The 20,318-nt window shown below is 43.6% G+C and overlaps 2 protein-coding genes and 1 long non-coding RNA gene across 3 annotated transcripts in view; 1 reads left to right on the forward strand and 2 right to left on the reverse strand.

Annotated features, from left to right (window-relative positions):
- LOC138970482 (uncharacterized) overlaps window positions 1-834 on the forward strand; it is a 14,389-nt gene extending 13,555 nt beyond the window's left edge. The window contains exon 6 of the mRNA XM_070342934.1: window positions 1-834. This exon is cut by the window's left edge and continues 411 nt beyond it. Coding sequence (XP_070199035.1) covers window positions 1-245 — 245 coding nt within the window. The 3' untranslated portion in view covers window positions 246-834.
- Window positions 835-3,137: 2,303 nt separating this feature from the next.
- On the reverse strand, window positions 3,138-6,699 carry LOC138970509 (atrial natriuretic peptide receptor 2-like). The gene is made up of 3 exons (XM_070342965.1): window positions 6,580-6,699; window positions 4,969-5,060; window positions 3,138-4,446 (listed from the first exon to the last, which is right to left on the reverse strand). The coding sequence occupies exons 1-3, from the start codon at window positions 6,644-6,646 to the stop codon at window positions 4,330-4,332; spliced, it is 276 nt and encodes a 91-aa protein (XP_070199066.1). The 5' UTR covers window positions 6,647-6,699; the 3' UTR covers window positions 3,138-4,329.
- A 7,698-nt stretch (window positions 6,700-14,397) lies between these two features.
- LOC138970279 (uncharacterized) lies at window positions 14,398-20,305 on the reverse strand. Its single transcript, XR_011456865.1, has 4 exons — window positions 20,088-20,305; window positions 19,473-19,626; window positions 18,336-18,461; window positions 14,398-14,465 (listed from the first exon to the last, which is right to left on the reverse strand). It is a non-coding gene; the product is annotated as an uncharacterized lncRNA (long non-coding RNA).
- Window positions 20,306-20,318: the final 13 nt, after the last annotated feature.

The raw sequence follows: 20,318 nt of genomic DNA on the forward strand, positions 1-20,318 counted from the left end.
TGGTCCGCACGCCTCCTGTCACCACCACCCCGCCATCCCTTACAACAACCACTACCCCCGCCACCACAACCACCCCACGCCACAACCTAATACAACAACCACTACCCCCGCCGTCACCACCACGACCACCGACACCACCACTGAGCAACGACGACTACCACCACCGCCAAGAGGAGGAGAGGCAGGAAGTGTGTCTTGTCGTGACATGCCCCGCATCAACACCATCGTCACCACCTCTACCGTGAGCTTCACCACTGTCGTCACCACCACCTCCACCACTACCACAGCAGCAACAACAACAACAACCACCACCACCACTACCACGACAACAACAACTGCCACCACAACAACATTACCACCACCAACAACAACAACAACAACACCAACACCACCACCACCAACAACAACACCAACAACACCACCACCACCAACAACAACAACAACATTAGTTTTGCCCAAAACACATCAGGTTATTCCTGGTTGGTATCGCCGATTGTTAGGCAGTGTAACAATTAGAGATTGACCTTGCAAGATTTCGTCACGTTCTATGACGCAAAATAAGAATTGACGTCATCGTGCTTGTGTTTTACGTCATTCAGATCTTGACACGGTGACGGCGCTTTGATGTTTCACATGAAATTTGTTTCACCTTTATCACTGGTCAACTGTTACAACATAAATGACAGGTACCGCTTATGAACCTTTTTAGTCTAAATAATTATGTCGTTTACACTGTTTACTGCCTGTTTGAAAAGTAGCAAATCATGGCATTACTCAAAAAGCACAAACAAGAACACACACAATTGTTTTTTATTAAAAATATGTTTGCTCTTCTATTTGTCTTAATTACTGTGTGTGTGTGTGTGTGTGTGTGTGTGTGTGTGTGTGTGTGTGTGTGTGTGTGTGTGTGTGTGTGTGTGGCTGCGTTACAAATGTGTATTTGAAGACAACTCAAACATGACACACTCAGTGTTCTATGATCACTGTTGTCCACAAAGTTTGGTGACCTCCCTCAAATGTCGAAGTCACGGCTTTCACAAAAATAAAATACACAAACGGTGCATTAACTGAAAAATTCTGCAAAATGAATTTAAGAAAAACTGTTCAAGCAAAGACAGTATACAGTTAGTCACCATCTTGAATTTCCCTCCATCCAGAAGGGAGATAACTGCAATTTAATCTAACGTGTAAAAAAAGACAACCTAAAAACAAATCAAACCAAACAATCTTAAACAAAACATAAACAAAACACACACAAAACATAAACAAAACATAAACACACACAAAACAAACAAAACACACACAAAACATAAAGAAAACACACAAAACATAAAACATAAACAAAACACACACAAAACATAAAACATAAACAAAACACACACAAAACATTAAACATAAACAAAAAACACATAAAACATAAACAAAACACACACAAAACATAAAACATAAACAAAACACACATAAAACAAACAAAACACACACAAAACATAAAACATAAACAAAACACACACAAAACATAAACAAAACACACACAACACATAAAACATAAACAAAACACATAAAACATAAACAAAACACACAAAACATAAACAAAACACACACAAAACATAAACAAAACACACACAAAACATAAAACAAACAAAACACACACAAAACATAAACAAAACACACAAAACATAAACAAAACACACACACACATCTTAAACCAAACACACACAAAACATAAACAAGGCGCACAGCTGGCAGGTTGATCTTTGTCATAACCCTAAAACATAGACTGCTAACGTTCCAAAATCGAGGATATAAAAAAGAAAGAAATGTTTGTTATTGGAATGTTTAATGTTTGATACAACATGTCATTCACTTGTCTTGTTTTGTCAAACATGTAGGCTAACGTTCCTTCTTCTTCTTCGTTCATGGGCTTAGACTCCCACGTTCACTCATGTTTTTAGCACGAGTGGATTTTTACGTGTATGACCGTTTTTACCCCGCCATTCAGGCAGCATACTGTTACACCAATTTCGGGAGGCATGCTGGGTATTTTCGTGTTTCTATAACCGTGCGCACTTGGTCTTGTGCTTGCGTTTACACACGAAGGGGGTTAAGTCACTAGCAGGTCTGCACATAAGTTGACCTGGGAGATCGGAAAAATCCCCACTCTTAACCCACCAGGCGGCAGCGACCGGGATTCGAACTCACGACCTCCCGATTAGGAGGCCGACGTCTTACCACCACGCCACTGCGCCCGTCCCCAATAAGTAACCTTTCTTGATGTTTGTGTCGATCTTTGTGGTATGTTTTACTCAGGGATGATGCTTGATGGTGGCAGTTTGTACAAGTCCAACACTGTAAACTGAAGTGTTCCACTTTGGAAGACACTTGTTGCAACCAGTTGTGAACACACATGGTGGACACTTGATAGTGATTGCCATGTGTGTGACTTTTACAGTAGAATTATATAGTAGTTCGCATAAACAAAAAAATACACGAAAGCTTGCATTTTCGAGGGCACGAAGCAAGAAAGCGGTTGTTAATAATTAAAAAAAACTTCGCAAATCCAAAGCTTCAAATTGCGCACAGCATGTATTCATTCACTTGTTCACGCAAAACTAACAAGAATTAGGACATTTCACTTGCACATCACTGAGGTTTTTATTGTGAAATACAATTGTCACCCTTTTCAGCTCCACTTTTTCGCACTAAGTCAATTACAAAATCAGCTAATGGTTAAAAAAAAGAAGTTATTCATTCATAATACTTGAAACAAAACAATAACCAGTATTCAACGAGGACACAAGCTCAAGCAAAAAAGCCTACATCACGTGACCAAAACAATACAATATCAGCTGATCATTAAATATACAGATGGATTTATAACGTATTTAATTAGCTTTGTGTCATAAATTACTTAATCAAAAGCAATTCCTGATCACTTACTTTACACGGATGCAGACGTCGACAAAGATCAGTACAGGGCGAGAGGAAGTAAGGGAAGTAACTACCTGATAGTGCCCGACCCGGAAATAAAGTCAGTTACCTCCCCTATTCAACTTCGCTCGCTCACTTGACTAGGGGGGGGGGGGGATGGAGGGGGGGGGAGGATGGAGGGGGGTAGGATGGAGGGGGGGGGAGGATGGAGGGGGGAGGGGGGCGGCAGCTCAGTTGGTAGAGCACTGGACTTGTGATCGGAAGGTCGCAGGTTTGAATTCGGGCCGGGACGAACACGGGTCAGCTTGATGTGCAGACCTAGAGACAGAAGCCATGTCCCACCCCCGTGTCACCACAATGACACGCAAAAGACCTCGGTCATTTCTGCCATAGGTGCAGATGGCTGATACCACCTAAACACGCATACACTTGTGTATCTCGTCAAAAGGCGTGAGGGCGTAACACTCGAATCATATAACCCATAATATTGTCCTGAGAGGCGAAATATTAGCCTGTAAGAGGAACAAGAACAAGAAGAACAAGGACAGACAACACGTTGATAGAACACACAGCCTGACTGCAGTGGGCAGGTATCTGGTGGTGAACACAAGCCCTTAACATTGACAGCAAGCTTCACGTGCCTACGATAGGGATCCTGCACCTCAAAGTCTATCATATCGAAGATCACAGCACGGCCTCATCTTCCACAGATTATTTTGACTGTGTGTCAGTTTTATTGTTTTGACTGTGTGTCAGTTTCATTGTTTTGACTGTGTGTCAGTTTCATTGTTTTGACTGTGTGTCAGTTTCATTGTTTTGACTGTGTGTCAGTTTCATGGTTTTGACTGTGTGTCAGTTTCATGGTTTTGACTGTGTGTCAGTTTCATGGTTTTGACTATGTGTCAGTTTCATGGTTTTGACTGTGTGTCAGTTTCATTGTTTTGACTGTGTGTCAGTTTCATGGTTTTGACTGTGTGTCAGTTTCATGGTTTTGACTATGTGTCAGTTTCATTGTTTTGACTGTGTGTCAGTTTCATGGTTTTGACTGTGTGTCAGTTTCATGGTTTTGACTGTGTGTCAGTTTCATTGTTTTGACTGTGTGTCAGTTTCATTGTTTTGACTGTGTGTCAGTTTCATGGTTTTGACTGTGTGTCAGTTTCATGGTTTTGACTGTGTGTCAGTTTCATGGTTTTGACTGTGTGTCAGTTTTATTGTTTTGACTGTGTGTCAGTTTCATTGTTTTGACTGTTTGTCAGTTTCATGGTTTTGACTGTTTGTCAGTTTCATTGTTTTGACTGTGTGTCAGTTTCATGGTTTTGACTGTTTGTCAGTTTCATGGTTTTGACTGTTTGTCAGTTTCATGGTTTTGACAGTCAGTTTCTTTGTTCTATCCAACACGTTTCACGCACAACTGTCGCCATGGTGTCGGTAGTTGACGTCACAGGAGCTGTGTAAATGGTTGCTATGGTAACCGCTCTCCTCCCCGATCAGCCAATAGGTGTCCTGTACCCCCTTGCCCTGCAGACAAATGGCAGACATCGTGATAAAGGTGAAGGACAATGAAACAGACAAATATGACAAGTACCATGTCAAAGCTGAATGAAAATATAAAAGACACATGATAGACATGTGCGGATGACACAAATAAAGACATCATACGTGATTTGCATTGTTGGACAAATGATGGCATTTTACAGACATCGACAGTGCCATTGTTCTGTGAGACGGCGTATCCAACACCACGCGCATCATGTGTTGGACGGAATGAAATTCCATCCGAGAAAACTTGTCAGACAGACACAGACATATAGAAAAACAGAGCTACATACCGACACCGGCACCGACACACGCACACACACACACACACACACACACACACACACACACACACACACACACACACACACACACACACACACACACACACACACCCACCCACACATACACACACACACAAACACAAACACACACACATCACCCCACGCAGATAATCATAGACACGCCTACCCATTTCCCCCCAACACACACACACACACTTACCTTCATCTCCACAGGCCCACGGTATTGTGTGATAAAGTTGCCCGATCCGTCCAGAATGCGTTTGGCCGTCTCGCTCAGGTGGATCTTCAGCGCTGCACGGGGGGTAGGGGAGGTGGAGAGAGAGAAGCAATGAATGTAACAACAGCTTGTGCGTTTTGCAGAAACAAAAATAAAATAGAAGGAAAAAAACATAATAACAACCAGGCCTGGATCTAGTGTACGAGAGAGAGGGGTTTCCAACATGAGGGTTCTGGGGCCTTGCATGTGAAAAGGGTCTAGATCGCCTCTTGAGAAAAAAGGTACATTTGCCAGGTGAGTTGGGTGGGGAGGGGGGGGGGTGGGGGCGGTCTTGCGGAACCCAGGAACCTCCTCTAGATCTAGCCCTGACAATGACAACAACAAAAAACATCATTATACAAATAACACCAGTCTTTTGAATTCAACCACCTGTTGCAAGTGTGTGGTGGAAAGAAAAGGAACGGCGTGTGACGTGAAACAAATGACTGTCCTAGAATCAGCACAACAAGGACCGACGTGTGACGTGAAACAAATGACTGTCCTAGAATCAGCACAACAAGGAACGGCGTGTGACGTGAAACAAATGAATGTCCTAGAATCAGCACAACAAGGAACGGCGTGTGACGTGAAACAAATGACTGTCCTAGAATCAGCACAACAAGGAACGGCGTGTGACGTGAAACAAATGACTGTCCTAGAATCAGCACAACAAGGAACGGCGTGTGACGTGAAACAAATGACTGTCCTAGAATCAGCACAACAAGGACCGACGTGTGACGTGAAACAAATGACTGTCCTAGAATCAGCACAACAAGGAACGGCGTGTGACGTGAAACAAATGACTGTCCTAGAATCAGCACAACAAGGAACGGCGTGTGACGTGAAACAAATGACTGTCCTAGAATCAGCACAACAAGGACCGACGTGTGACGTGAAACAAATGAATGTCCTAGAATCAGCACAACAAGGAACGGCGTGTGACGTGAAACAAATGAATGTCCTAGAATCAGCACAACAAGGAACGGCGTGTGACGTGAAACAAATGACTGTCCTAGAATCAGCACAACAAGGACCGACGTGTGACGTGAAACAAATGACTGTCCTAGAATCAGCACAACAAGGAACGGCGTGTGACGTGAAACAAATGAATGTCCTAGAATCAGCACAACAAGGAACGGCGTGTGACGTGAAACAAATGACTGTCCTAGAATCAGCACAACAAGGACCGACGTGGTAGACAACCATAACTTCTTCAGCACGCGTGATTCAGCTCAAATAAACTGATAAGCCTCATATTTCATAATACTTTAAGCAGAATATGTGGCAGTGTTAACGGTGTTCTCGAACCAACAGTATTGCGGTATCATTTTAACCCCCCCCCCCCCCCCCTCTGCCAAAAACCCTTTCAGTGACAGAACAAAGGTGAGCTACACTAGGCCTCAAACTATTATCATCGTCATCAGTCCCATGTCTGAGACAGTCTTCGGCGGGACCTGAGGGCAAAAGAGGCAAACACCCTTATCCAGGCGGTTGTGTTGGAGGCCGTCAACTTAGGGCCTACACCCACTGGCGAAAGAAGTAAGACCCACTCACGCTGTCCTGTAGACTCCATACGAGAAGCGGTGTTGACGGTGTCACCGAACAGACAGTAGCGCGGCATCTTCTTGCCCACCACGCCTGCACAGCACGGTCCTGAAAATATAAAACACACAGCTTGCTTTATGAAGCCTCACACATTATGTATATGTCATGCCCAATTAAATGAATTGCAGAATTCGCGGAATCAGAAATTGTTTTGCCCATTTCGTGCAATCTGCAAATCGGCAGCGTGTTGCCGAAAATGCGAAAAGGTTTCTAAAAACTTGCCCATTTCCCGACAGCAGAAGCCACATTTTGAGTGTCTCAAATGCCGTGGGGATCAGCACACGCAGACAGTTAGATGATAGAAAGGATAATCGATACGCTCTGCCAAGTTATGGCTACAGGGGTATTTTTGTGTGCATTTGCGGAGTTATTTTTGACACAGATCAACACAATATAATCTATTAGAATAAGCAAAGAGAAGGCCGTGATCCCATTTCCTGTAATAAGTGAACGTTGTCTACGATTATTTCCCATCTTCTTTTTTGGTTCAGTTCTCTGCGTCTTATCCCTAGCGACCGGGAAGGCCTGGACGCTCCACTAATGGCAGCCAAGTCTTGATGATAATGACATGATAACCATTGCTGACCTCACACATGTCTGGATTTAGGGGAGTTTCCTGGGTTCCGGAAGCCCCCCCCTCCCTAAATGTGCGTTATCATGCGTACCATCGATGCTGAGTTTCAGGCTGTTATCGTATATTTATACATTTTAATAATAAATTTTAATTTGATTATATACTTACCCAACTCACATTAATGCAATTTACTCCAGTTTAGTGCTAGGACGCTGAATCGTCACCTTGGTAACAAGGGGAGGTAACCCTAAAAAAAGAGAGACCTTGACCCTTTAATATAACGAAGTCTCGCGTGACTTCCTGACCTTGCCGCCATCTTTGAATCATACGATCGAAAGCGAACAGAAAAACACCTCTTTTTTTAGGAAACCACAAAACCCTCAAAAGCGGGGCAGGTGGGAGGGTATTCACTATGTGAGTTGGGTAAGTATATAATCAAATTAAAATTTATTATTAAAATTTATAATTAAATTACATTCTTATCCCAACTCACATAAATGCAGATTGCTAATAAAGGCGGTGGGATGCTCAATCTATAAGCTAGGCAAAAAAATATACCCTGCTGCAACCATTGCTGGAAGCGCGTTAGAACCGTAACGCCGCGCGCTGAAAAAGCCACGCAGGTAAAGGTTGATAGAGAGCTCCTACGATATCCAGTTGACGAAGTCAAGGACCTCGGGATATCCTACTGATTTGAACACCAACGTAGATAAGACCCTGTCTACCCTTGTGATCAAAAACGATAAGAGTAGTTTTGCTTATGAACCTTCAAACCTCCTGTAAAGGACAGGAAGGAGCATAGTGAGATAATCGGTCAGATTCATAACAATGGATCGCCTATGGCGAGAATCTTAGAAAGAGGAAAACTATAAAAACCATCAGAGATGGTTGTCCTAGTTGTTGATGCCTGACAAAAAGTCTGGACGGAAACAGAGTGAGGTAGAGAGCCTCTATTGAAACCTACATAACACTGTAAGCCAAAGAGTGTGTGAATCTCGCTACCTCTGCGCGCTGCAGCTAGGAGGAAAGGAAGAACATTTCACGTAAAGTTTATGAAGGCTAGCAGAATGCAGCGGTTCGAAACATGTGGAGCATCAAAACTCCGAAACCAAAAGACCCAGACTTGTCTTGCTGTGGTCTTTTGTATTTATCCCTATCCAGTATATGGTCTCTCTGAGAAAAGAGACCTGTCATCTTATAATGCGAGCTAAACAAGTCACACTGACAAGATTAGGGAGAAGCAAGCCTAATCCACGTAAGGCCTAGAAATAGGCCCATGTTCTAACGAACCGTCTGGACAGAGCTCAAAAGAGAATAGTCCAAGATACAAAATACACACCCCCCCCTTTTTCTTCACCTTACTGCCTTATCTCAAAAGGCTAATGAGTGAGGAGGAAGGACCCATTTGCGGGAGTGTGACAGAATGCCACTGATCCTTTCAAATAAAACTAAAAGGATGAAGCTCTGATAGGAAATCAAGCACCAGAGAAGACAACCCTTGTCCTCAATGGCTAAGGGAGTGGTGTTAGTGAGAGCAAAGTACCCATCTCCCTACACGTGGCTTGAAATAAAGAGGGCGAACTTCTGTTAACCGGAAATGAATGCCTCGCGGGAGCAAAGTGCCGCTGAATTCGAGTGTGAGTAAACAGCAGTACAATAGCTGAAGCCATAAGGCCACAGCTTGGAAGTTAGAAAGAATGCCTGAAAGGCCCATATTCAAAACGGTCACCCGTCCCGGTAGCAACCGAGACCGATGACGCTTAAACCTCGGTGGTCAGAACGAGACCGAGTTGAGGCCTTTGCTGAAAAACGATAAAGAATAAGCCGAGGCTGCAAAGATGAGGGTAAACTTCCCCTGTTGCAAAATCAGGAGTGAAACGTAGGGAGTATTGAAAACCTGATTGCGTGCTAGTTCTATGTTAACCCAGCCCGCAATTGGGAAAGACACGCGAGGGTATCAGTAACCCGATCCGCTCTCAGACTAAGCTCCCATCCCGAGAGAGGGGTGCGTGAGCATCTTTAAATTTTCAGTTTCCCGATGACCGTAACGTTAGGGGCATTACATGAAGTTAGTTCTAAAAACCTTGAGAAAATAATCTCAAAGTAAGAGAACTGGCCTAGGGATAGAATACGGCTTCCGTATAAAACCAAGGTTTCCTTAAACTAGAAAATCAAGTGCTAGAAACCTAAAGTTGGGAAAAATCGTTGAGGGGAAGGTAAGTTGTACCCTCCTTCTGCCCTTTGAGCGAAATTGGCTCAGCCTAAATTGACGCTTAGAAAAGCGTGCAGAAAGACCTGAGAAAGTACCCAAAGCTGAATCCCTGAAATGGAAAACCAAGATTCAACCTTCGGATAAACAGAGGGGTAGGCGCGGTAAAACCGGACGCCTGTATACCATACTGTGACACGTGTGACGTCACTTCGATGGCCTAGCCGAGAAGGCTAGAGAATCTAACAGGGCGAACAAATGCGTACCATTCTGCGATGTAGGAGAAAACTCCTAGCACATTGCAAATTTAAGAAAAATCCAGGGGTCGTCGCAGTGAAGGCTACAACGAGAGTGTAGCCTGTTAACTCGCGGGAGAAAGCCCTGCGAGGCGTAATGCCAAAGTAGAAACACTGACCTCAAGGAATGTGATTCTATTCATTGCTGGCAAAACATAAACAAAAACTCACGGTCTTTTGCGTGTGGGAGAAAAACAACCCCAATGCTAAAGACTTCTGTGCCAAACCTAAGTTTAGCCACATGATGATGATTTAGTTCTTTCCGTAACCTCTTAGAAAGAAAAGCTGAAACTAAGGAATTTCTGCGAGTCCTTTGTGCTGCGCAGCGAAAGTCGCTGACAGAAGCCACTGCCTCAAGAGGTAGGCTTAGCCGGAAAAGTTCCGACTGAGAGGTTACGAACAGTGGCTCAGCGAGCCTAATAGAGATTTTGAGTCAGAATGTGAGCCAGAAATTTGGACATGTTCTGGCGATTTGTCGGAACCCAAAGCTTATGACTCTAATGAGAAAGCGCGATTCCGTAAACCGTAAAAGCTGAGATTGTTTTAACAGCTTGCCTTGTTTTCCCGCCACTGAGGCGAAAAATAGCGGCCTTAGCAGCATCACCCGAGAAGGTGAAAAATAAGAGATATGCCGCACCATAGATGGGCGTACCTACCGCAAAGCTGCCTAAGGCAGAGGGTCTAACCCTAAGTGTGTTTGCTTAGCTTCGTTATCTTGCCTAATTTGAGGCAAAAAATGGCAAGCTGAAGCAGTTCACGGCTTCTCCCAGAAGATGGGGAGGAATGCACCGTAGCATAGACGTGCGAACACTCCCCTGATGAGCCACAAAAAGCAAAGAGCGGAGTATATCCGCCTCTTACTTGTAACCTGAGCCAAGCGATGGCTGACCAATCAAGCAAACCTCTGTGAAAGGAAAAGATTAAAGTGACTCAAAGGTGACTATAAATCTTAGATCATAGAGGGAAAGTAGAACCTGCACGCGTGCACGGAATGTGCAAAGAAAAGCGCTGGGAGGCTCCGCTGCTCAGTAGACTTTAGCCAAAGCGGCTAGAAGCGTCATGACATCCATCTCCCGTGCGTCACGACAAAACTCGAAGTTGACAAGCGCAGAGAAGATAAAGCGCGAGAAAAATCTTTGCAAAGTTTCCAAACTCGAAAAGATCATGTGCTTATTCCCTCAGAGCAAGAGAGAGGACTCAGTATAACGTACTGTTCTACTGTAGCCGTCTTCCCTAACAGAAAAGTGACATCTCTCTCTACCGCATCGCCACAAAACTTGAATGAGTCTAATGACAACGCGATCGATCTCGACAGAGATCTCTGCAAAGTCTCAGAGAGAGACAATAACTCAAGCAAGCGTAAGCCAGTCTCCTCCAAAGACAAACGAGAATTCTCCGTAAACGGGACTACTCTGTCTCTGCTGTATCCATCTTGCCGAAGGACTGCAAGTTCCGGTGTGACCGGAAGAGTGGAACGAGGCAAGGCAAATGAGTCAATCAACTTGAATGAGTTATGCGGCAGTGTAAACTTCTTAGCCGAACCAGCAGGCAAAGCTGAGGCTAAACACGAAGAAGCAAGGTAAGGCTGCGCTGAATCAGGAGCCAGACCATGAGCTGTTAACAGCGGTACAGCGTGAAACACACCGCCAGGCTGACCAGTAGTCAGTAGCTTAGACAGCTCAAACGCTACCAAAGGGGATTCCCGAAAACGGAACTGCTGTTTCTCGTCTTTCGCAGAACGGAAATCCCCCAAAGCGGAAGGAGGTTGGGCAAACGAACCTACAGGTGTTGCCACACCCTCCTCGAAATACCGTGAAGCAACTTCCGCCGCCAAAGCCAGTGCTAGCGGAAGTTCAACCGGTACGCGGAAGTTGGCATCTTCGTCATCCTAAACGGAAGCACCAAATTCCGACTCATAATCCCGCACATCCGTGCAACCAGGCAACAAACTTCCGCCCTGACTACAATAGTCAGGCGAAGCGTCACCTGGAAGAGACGACACGCGAGGGATGCGATACCCAAGCAGTGTGTCCCTAGGGACTGCTTCCGCCCCAGTGGGCGGAAGCGGGGAATGCTGTGCTGCCACACCAACCGACCTCAATGCGGGGAGTGACAGCGGACGCAAGTCCCATACCGGACGCGTATCTGGGCTCACCCCTCGCGCTAGCCGTTCATGCAACCGGAACGGCGTAACACGGGGATCGCTTTCACTCACGGCGCGGCGTACCGGCGTGGCTACTTTCTCCAGTATACGATCTTCGCTTTGGCCGGAGAACCCGGTTACTAACGAAGAATAAATACCTTGATCGTTAACAGGCCGACCACCAGAAGAGGCCTGAGAACGCAGAAGAGAATGATCGTCACTGCCATCAAAAGACGCATGCACGTCAGCGGACGTGACTGTGGCCGAAGGAGGAACACGCACCCTGCCCAGGGAACGGGAATCGCCAACACCAAGAGGAAAAGACGGCAGTACTACCTTGGTCAACGAAAATTCTGCTGAAAGTGATGAAATCTGGGCGCTCAGAGAGCGCAAAATAGCACAAACATCTAGCTTATCACCAACAGAGCTAGAACCTGAAGCGACTGTAATTGATTCTAAAGGCAATTTTGGCATGGGTAATACAGGCATGTCAATAGTAGCTCATTGAGCGCAAAAACGCAGAAACATCTTGCTTATCACTAACAGAGCTAGAACCTGAAGCGACTGTGATTGATTCTGAAGGCAATTTTGGCATGGATAATTCAGGCATGTCAATAGTAACATCAAAAGAAGATTTTGACGAGAGGTCTGAGACGTTAATCACAGCATGACTCGCAGAGGCTTTCGATTTACGGGGAGGCTTTTTGACAGGAGAAGGCTCCGCCACTGGCTTAGAGTTTTCTTTTTACCACTAACCGACATGGTGGGTGAAAAGTGTAAACAACAGCTAAGCGCTGGCAAAACCTAAGTCAAACTATCAATGAAAATATCAAAATAGCTCACCCCAAACACACGTAGAGAGCAGAGGAACGTGCACGAGTACCAAGGTGTGGGTCTGACACAAGCAGCATCAGACAAAAACGGCTGAAAAGCCGGAGCGAAAACAAACACGTCCGTGTCCACGGATCGCTGAAGAGAGTATGATTCAAAGATGGCGGCAAGGTCAGGAAGTCACGCGTGACTTCGTATTGTTATGGGGTCAAGGTTGCTCTTTTTTTAGGGTTACCTCCCCTTGTTACCAAGGTGACGATTCAGCGTCCTAGCACTAAACTGAAGTAAATTGCTTTTATGTGAGTTGGGATAAGAATGTAATTTAATATTCTTTATTGCGAGTCTGACAGGGGCACTAGTACTCACTCACAAATTGAAACACAGGGGATCTTAAATGAACTTGCTTTTGACGATAACTACAAGGTCTTTCTTCAGAGTTTATTTACAAAGCTATGATTTTCACATTATTTGTAAACTAAACTGTCCAATCGTTCCCTGCATATAGGCCATTTGTTACAGTACAGGCAAAACACTTCTGCAACCAAAAGCTGAACACATCATTTTTACCAAAAATAAAATATTGGCACAATAACATACATTATCAGTCCCAATGTTCGAAAAGGAGGAATCATGTCAGATCTCAGCTTACTCCTCGATCTGTTATGATTCCTCTTTTCTTAACATTGTGACTGGTAAATGTCAATATCACAGTCATTTTTAGTGTTTGTTTGTGCTGCTTTAGATATATATATTATAAGGACCTCCTTTAACATAAATGTTAAAGCCCCAGTATGTCTCAAATGGTTTACAAAACGCTTTAAATCTTCTAATGAAAAAAGCAATTCTAATCTTATGGAACACACTTGCAATAGCATTTTAATAGCATTAAATGAAACAGTTCGTTTGAATTGCTATTTAGCTCGCGTAAACCACACACCAGATTTCGTAGTTTATCTAACCCCTGAGCCATCATGAACCCGTGTCATCCACTTTCCTTTTTTTTCACAATTTAGTCGCCAGTTTGTGATTTCAATGCGACTGGCTGTATCTGCTATAGCACGTTATTGTGTACCACTGATTCTAAAACGCAACAGACGGCTGCGAGTCACATGAACTTATCGGCGGCGGCTGGCTTCAAAGAAAGCGAGCACTATGCAGAAAAATCGTCTGCTTTGAGACACGACCGTTCGTGAAGCTGCTTCCGAGCTATCTTTTTTTTAAACTTTCAAAACTTCGAATTGTAATGATTTTGTCTAGATGAAAAAAGAAATCTTTTATGATTTAAGAATGTTTGTGTTACAAGCTGTTGATTTATTATTTCGATTTTAAAAGTCAGTTCTGATTTGCCGATCAGACGGTCCACGAAAATAAATTATTTGAAAATTGCTCGCTCTTTACGGAGGGCACCCAGGATGTTCTCAAGCGGTGAGTGTTTGAACGAAAGGGTGTTTTTACTGTGTGTAAAAGCCTGACAGTATCTGTGATGGTTTACGGGAGGCTTACTGTGCCTTTAAATTAATGTTACAGATGAATTACTGTACTGTACACGACTGATCACACATCTAGAACAACTGCTTAGAATAGCAATCGAAATATATTTAAAATGCCTAATGTGTTATTAAAATTATTTTCTCTCTACACCTCCCTATTCCCACCTACCTACCCTCCCCTATCCCATCACTCTTTTGGGTAATTAAACAAGACAACTGAGCCTACTTTGCTTGGAGCATTCCAAAACGATCTCCTGTCCACATGCTTTCATGATTGCTTTGGACACCACACCTGCAATTTAAAAAGAAAACATTATCATCAATCAAATGTCTTAGGCAATTACACAATATGGATTGAAAAGATATTACCTGAGAACTTCATATAATGTGAACAAAACGAGTAGGGATGTTGTTTGATAATGGCAGTCAGCAAAATGCCTAAAAATTATTTCAAATCACCCCAAACGTTGTGGTCATTTCAACAAAGCCGCCAAACTCTTTTCAAGGTTTAGGTTTTCTCAAAAAGGAGGAGGGGGGGGGGGGGGCGGCGTCTAACTGGGTGTACTATAGATAGGTTTAGGGTAAGCCAGTGTCATCTGCCAGTACTAAACAGATAAAGCCCTTACCATATCAGATCTTTAATATTTTAAGGAAGAATAGACAAACTACGGAAATTAAGTAGATGTGCAACGCCAAGGCACTGCATACCCCAGCGAAAGACAAACCTACCTCTCTCTCTCTCTCTCTCTCTCTCTCTCTCTCTCTCTCTCTCTCTCTCAAAAACACACACACAAACACAAACACACACACACACATACACACACACACTCACACACACACCTCAAGTTACACACGTACAAAAATACTCACTCACACGCACTCACTCACTCTCTCACACACACTTCATACACACAAAACACACCCCTATACGCACATATAGACAGACGGACATACACACCTTTACAAACAAATACACACACACATACACTTATGCACACACACACTCCCACCCACCCACTCTCTCTCTCTCTCTCTTTCTCTCTCTCTTTCTCTCTTATACAAACAGACACTCACACACACACACACACACACACATTGACTCACACACATCTCATACACACAAAACACACACTTATACGCACATACACGGTTGGCCTAGTGGTAAGGCGTCCGCCCCGTGATCGGGAGGTCGTGGGTTAGAACCCAGGCCGGGTCATACCTAAGACTTTAAAATTGGCAATCTAGTGGCTGCTCCGCCTGGCGTCTGGCATTATGGGGTAAGTGTATGCTAGGACTGGTTGGTCCGGTGTCAGAATGATGTGACTGGGTGAGACATGAAACCTGTGCTGTGGCTTCTGCCTTGTGTGTGGCGTATGTTATATCTCAAAGCAGCACCGCCCTGATAATTATGGCCCAAACAAACAAATACGCACATAGACAGACGGACACACACACCTTTACAAACAAACACATATACACACTCATACACACACAAACATACACACAAACTCATGCACACACACATTCACACACACACACACTCTTTCTCCCTCTCTCTCAGTCTTTCTTACACACACACACACACACACACACACACACACACACACACACACACACACACACACACACACACACACACACGAGTACAGACTCATGCACGCGCACACACACACACACATTGACTCACACAAATCTCATACACACAAAACACACACCTATACGCACATACACGGTTGGCCTAGTGGTAAGGCGTCCGCCCCGTGATCGGGAGGTCGTGGGTTAGAACCCAGGCCGGGTCATACCTAAGACTTTAAAATTCAGGCATGGGAATTGAAAATTGTGAAAAGGCTGAAAATGTATAACTGAAGACGCGAAGCCTTACTAGGGGGGTCCGGGGGCATGCCCCACCCGGAGAAAAAAATTCTCCAAAGAACCCAGATGGTGCAATCTGGTGTCATCTGAGCTCCAAGTTTGCCATTAAATTCTGTTTTTAGAATCAGAGTTTTTAGTACCAATTTTTGCTTTTTTGAAGAAAAAAAATTTATATACATATATATGTATTATACAGTGAAGTCCGGGTACAACGAATCTCAAGGGAGATAAATTTTAGTTCGTCATATCAGCAATTCGCTGTGGAGTTTTCAACCCTAAATGGTCTTAAGACAAGTTTTCCCACTCACCTTCAAATGATCGTCCCATCGATCTTTCCTTGGAGAGTACAATCTCTGCATGTTTTCAACAGCTTCATAATATAATCCATAGAGAGAGGCATAGTTCAAATGTTCACTTTACTGTCACAATTTTATAAGTAAAATTTAAAAAGTCGTGTAAAAGCATGTACATGTACATTCTGATCAATCTCCGATCAATCTCCGATTTCATGGTGTCCACCAGTTCTGGTGCATGTACTACCCTGGCCAAGTTTCCTCTCAAGACATCAAAGAGACCGCCCCATAGGTTAAACTCCCCATAGGTTAAACTCGGTCACTGACCCGGGTGCAGGAAGTGTTTCCTCTCTCATATGAAAGGGGAACCACCTCTCATAGCTAAAACTGAGTCAATGACCCCTAGAAAGAAGGTCAGTGTCTATAAACAAGGCCATCCAGCTATCACAATGGACCTGCCTTTGATCTCGCCTCACACACAGATCGTTGTAGCCTTGTGACTTTTAGAGACAAAGGTACACTACGAATCCTATAGCGTGCCCGCGAATCAACAGCGAGCTGTTTCACTCAAAGTTCAAGTAACTGAGGCGGGCGGTAGCAGTGCGTGAACAAAGTACGGACAGTTTTCGCGGGCTTTTGCGCAAAGGCAAAAGTAACCGGTGCTTTATTTGTTTGCCTCCCCCCTTTATTTTTTCGGCGGACACTTTTGCTTTTTCGGCGGAACAAAATAAAAATTCGGCGGAAATCCGCCGTTCGGCGGACAATTCCCATGCCTGAAAATTGACAATCTAGTGGCTGCTCCGCCTGGCGTCTGGCATTATGGGGTTAGTGCATGCTAGGACTGGTTGGTCCGGTGTCAGAATAATGTGACTGGGTGAGACATGAAGCCTGTGCTGTGACTTCTGCCTTGTGTGTGGCGCACGTTATATTTCAAAGCAGCACCGCCCTGGTAATTATGACCCAAACAAACAAATACGCACATAGACAGACGGACACACACACCTTTACAAACAAACACATATACACACTCATACACACACAAACATACACACAAACTCATGCACACACACATTCACACACACACACACACTCTTTCTCCCTCTCTCTCAGTCTTTCTTACACACACACACAAACACACACACACACACACGAGTACACTCATGCACGTGCACACACACACACACACACACACACACACTAACACTAACACATGTGCACAAAATGAACACACACACACACACCGCGCGAGAGAAAAAGACTACAGGGAGGCATGACGTCATGATGCATTAATTGACGTCAAAGACTTTTGACCGTGACGTAATCTTCTTACGCGAGCTTTATCCATAGTCTTGAACAACCACACACAAATAGACTTGGAAAGTACAGAATTTCTACCCGTCCAAAGCGGCCTTGGGTGGCGTTTGCTAAAAAAATGGGGGCGCCAATTTTACCCACCGTATTTTTGTTAGTATGGTCCCAATTTTTAGTGAACTTCCATCTCCAACTGTAGCCCATAATCGGGCACAACGAATCCTTCTTTATCATGTATTATCGGTGTGAACATTTCTCAAGTCGATTACAGTATAGCGTTCGTGGGATACCTCCAGCTTCGCTGGGATAACTCTGTCGGTACGTATAGGTTGTGAAAGAGTGACTACACATGCTTTTATTGAGGCAAGCTTTCCACAGTTGCTCCTTGTCCACGTGTTTCAGACACAACCCTAATGCTATAATGTCATGTTGGAAAGTTTGACTCAATAAAAGCAAGAGAATTCACTCTTTCACCTCGTCTACAGTGGAACCCCCCTTTTAAGACCTCCAAAAATCTGAGAAAATAAGGTCTTAAAAAGGAGGGAGTCTTAAAATGGGGGTAATTAAATTTACAGAGGTTATGAACTGAAAACCTGAGAAAACAGGGTCTTAAAAGGGAGGGAGTCTTAAATTGGGGGGTGGTCTTAAAGGGGAGGTTCCACTGTACTACAGAAAAACAACCATACCTTTGGTCAAGTCCAGACTGTCATTACTGCTGTTGACGATGGCATCACAAGACTCAGCAAGTATGTCGCCTTCTTTGACCATGACTGTGATCTTTCCGACCTTCACCTTGCAATTGCTTGGTCCTCCTGTAAGGTGAGATAAACTGTTTATCTTTTACTCTACTTGGTGGTGCAATGTGTTTCCTTAAATTCTCAGTGATTTAAATCTTTACCCATCCTGTATGCATAAGTAAAATATAACAGGTAAGACGAAACCGTGAATAGCCAACAAAGATAAGTATCTAACATTTTGACAATATGGTACTGTTGCCACCCAATTACTGCTTTAAGTCAGTCACTTTTGGATCTACTCCCAAATTGTTGTTGTTGTTAATATAACAATCATTATTTAAAAAATGGAATTAAAAGTTCTTTTTTTAAACAGAAAAAAAGTTACTTTAACACAGCACTGTACATTTTCAGACCTCCCTCTGCTTGCCAACTCTGCAACTTTAAATCAATCCAGTGAAAAAAATCTGAAACAATCATTCAGGTGAGAATTCAAAATGGCACATGTACGAGCTTAAAGGTCCTTGTCTACATTTTTATACCGAAATCGCCATTTGACCATTAAAATGCAGAGTCTATTATCTACAAATATCAACAATACACCCCCTTTCGATCAGGAAAGACGAAGCCAGTGTAGCCGTTTGAAAATTCATTGTAGTATTCTAGCGTAGAACTCATAGTAGGATATCCTTATTTGGAAAATGCCCAGCGCAAAACTCCTCTCAAATCCCATGCATTTTGTGCGTTTAAAAAAAAGCGTGGACAGCGCTCCAGTGTCAAACTGTTGCTGCACTTGTTTGGGCGTGGCTATACGCATAGTGACATGAATTTGATTGGTCAGTATTTTTAGGCAAAGCACATGTTCTCAGCAAACAGAAAACAAAATATTGGAAGCGTGAGTCACGCTACCCAAAAATAAAATCTTTTTTTACATATATATTTTTTTTTATAACTTTTTTCCCCATGGTTCATTCATCATCTGACATAACTTTTTAGCGAAATCTAACCATAAGATTATTGAAAAAAAGCAAAAATGTAGACGACCACCTTTAAAATGCATCTGGACATCTGTAAAAAATAAAAGTATACCTGAATAATCAGCATCGCCTCCCCTGCCTCCCCTATGACCATGACCTCTGCCTTCTAAGTTTGTTTGTGTTTGTTTGTTTGCTTAACGCCCAGCCGACCACGAAGGTCTGCCTTCTGAGTGACCTCCTCCGTGTCTGTCATTATTCTTGAAAGCCTGCAGGTTCCACAAAACATTACCTTTAGTGTTTCAAGCAAACTTAGGATAGGAAATCTTAATGACTGGCATGGGCATACCAACAATTTCAGCAACATAGTAAACAGAAATAGAACATTTGTTTTTATGTAAATGTCAGATTTTTCTCATGTGGTGTGAATAGTGAATAACTTTTAATCTTTCTGTACGATTAGTACTAAAAACAATTGCAAATGCAAGTAGCAAATAAAAAAACTTCAAGTAAACTGAGAATCCTAGTATGACCTATACAGTGGAACCCCCCTTTTAAGACCACCAAATATAAGACTTCCCCCTTTTTCAGACCTTAATTTATCAGATGTTCAGTTCATACCTTCTGTAAATTGACCTCCATTTTAAGACTCCCTCCTTTTAAAGATTTTTCCACATGTTGGAAGGTTTTTAAGGGGGGGGGGGGGGGGGGGGGGTTCCAGTGTACTTACCTGCAGAGTTTCGGTGTCCTTGGGGAAAACGATGATTTGAGCTTCCTTCAAAGTGGTGCGGTGATTGTCACTGAACCACTGACTGATGGCAGACTGCATGATGGATGCCACCTTGTCGCTGGGGTAGCCAAGCCTTCCCGTGCCAAGAGATGGAAACGCGATGCTCTTTTGCTTCTTCTTGCTTGCCTCATCCAGGCATCCCTTCACAGCTGATTTCATCGCCTGAATGTA

Source organism: Littorina saxatilis, linkage group LG7 (assembly GCF_037325665.1).
Source record: "Littorina saxatilis isolate snail1 linkage group LG7, US_GU_Lsax_2.0, whole genome shotgun sequence".
In the NCBI taxonomy this organism is placed as follows: domain Eukaryota; kingdom Metazoa; phylum Mollusca; class Gastropoda; order Littorinimorpha; family Littorinidae; genus Littorina; species Littorina saxatilis.

Coding starts and splice junctions, on each gene's coding strand:
- LOC138970509 (XM_070342965.1), bottom strand. CDS start 6,646: ATGCCGCGCTACTGTCTGTTCGGTGACACCGTCAACACCGCTTCTCGT. Junction 5,061..6,579: donor TATGGAGTCTACAGGACAGC/GTGAGTGGGTCT, acceptor CCCCCCGTGCAG/CGCTGAAGATCCACCTGAGC. Junction 4,447..4,968: donor GTGGGCCTGTGGAGATGAAG/GTAAGTGTGTGT, acceptor ATTTGTCTGCAG/GGCAAGGGGGTACAGGACAC.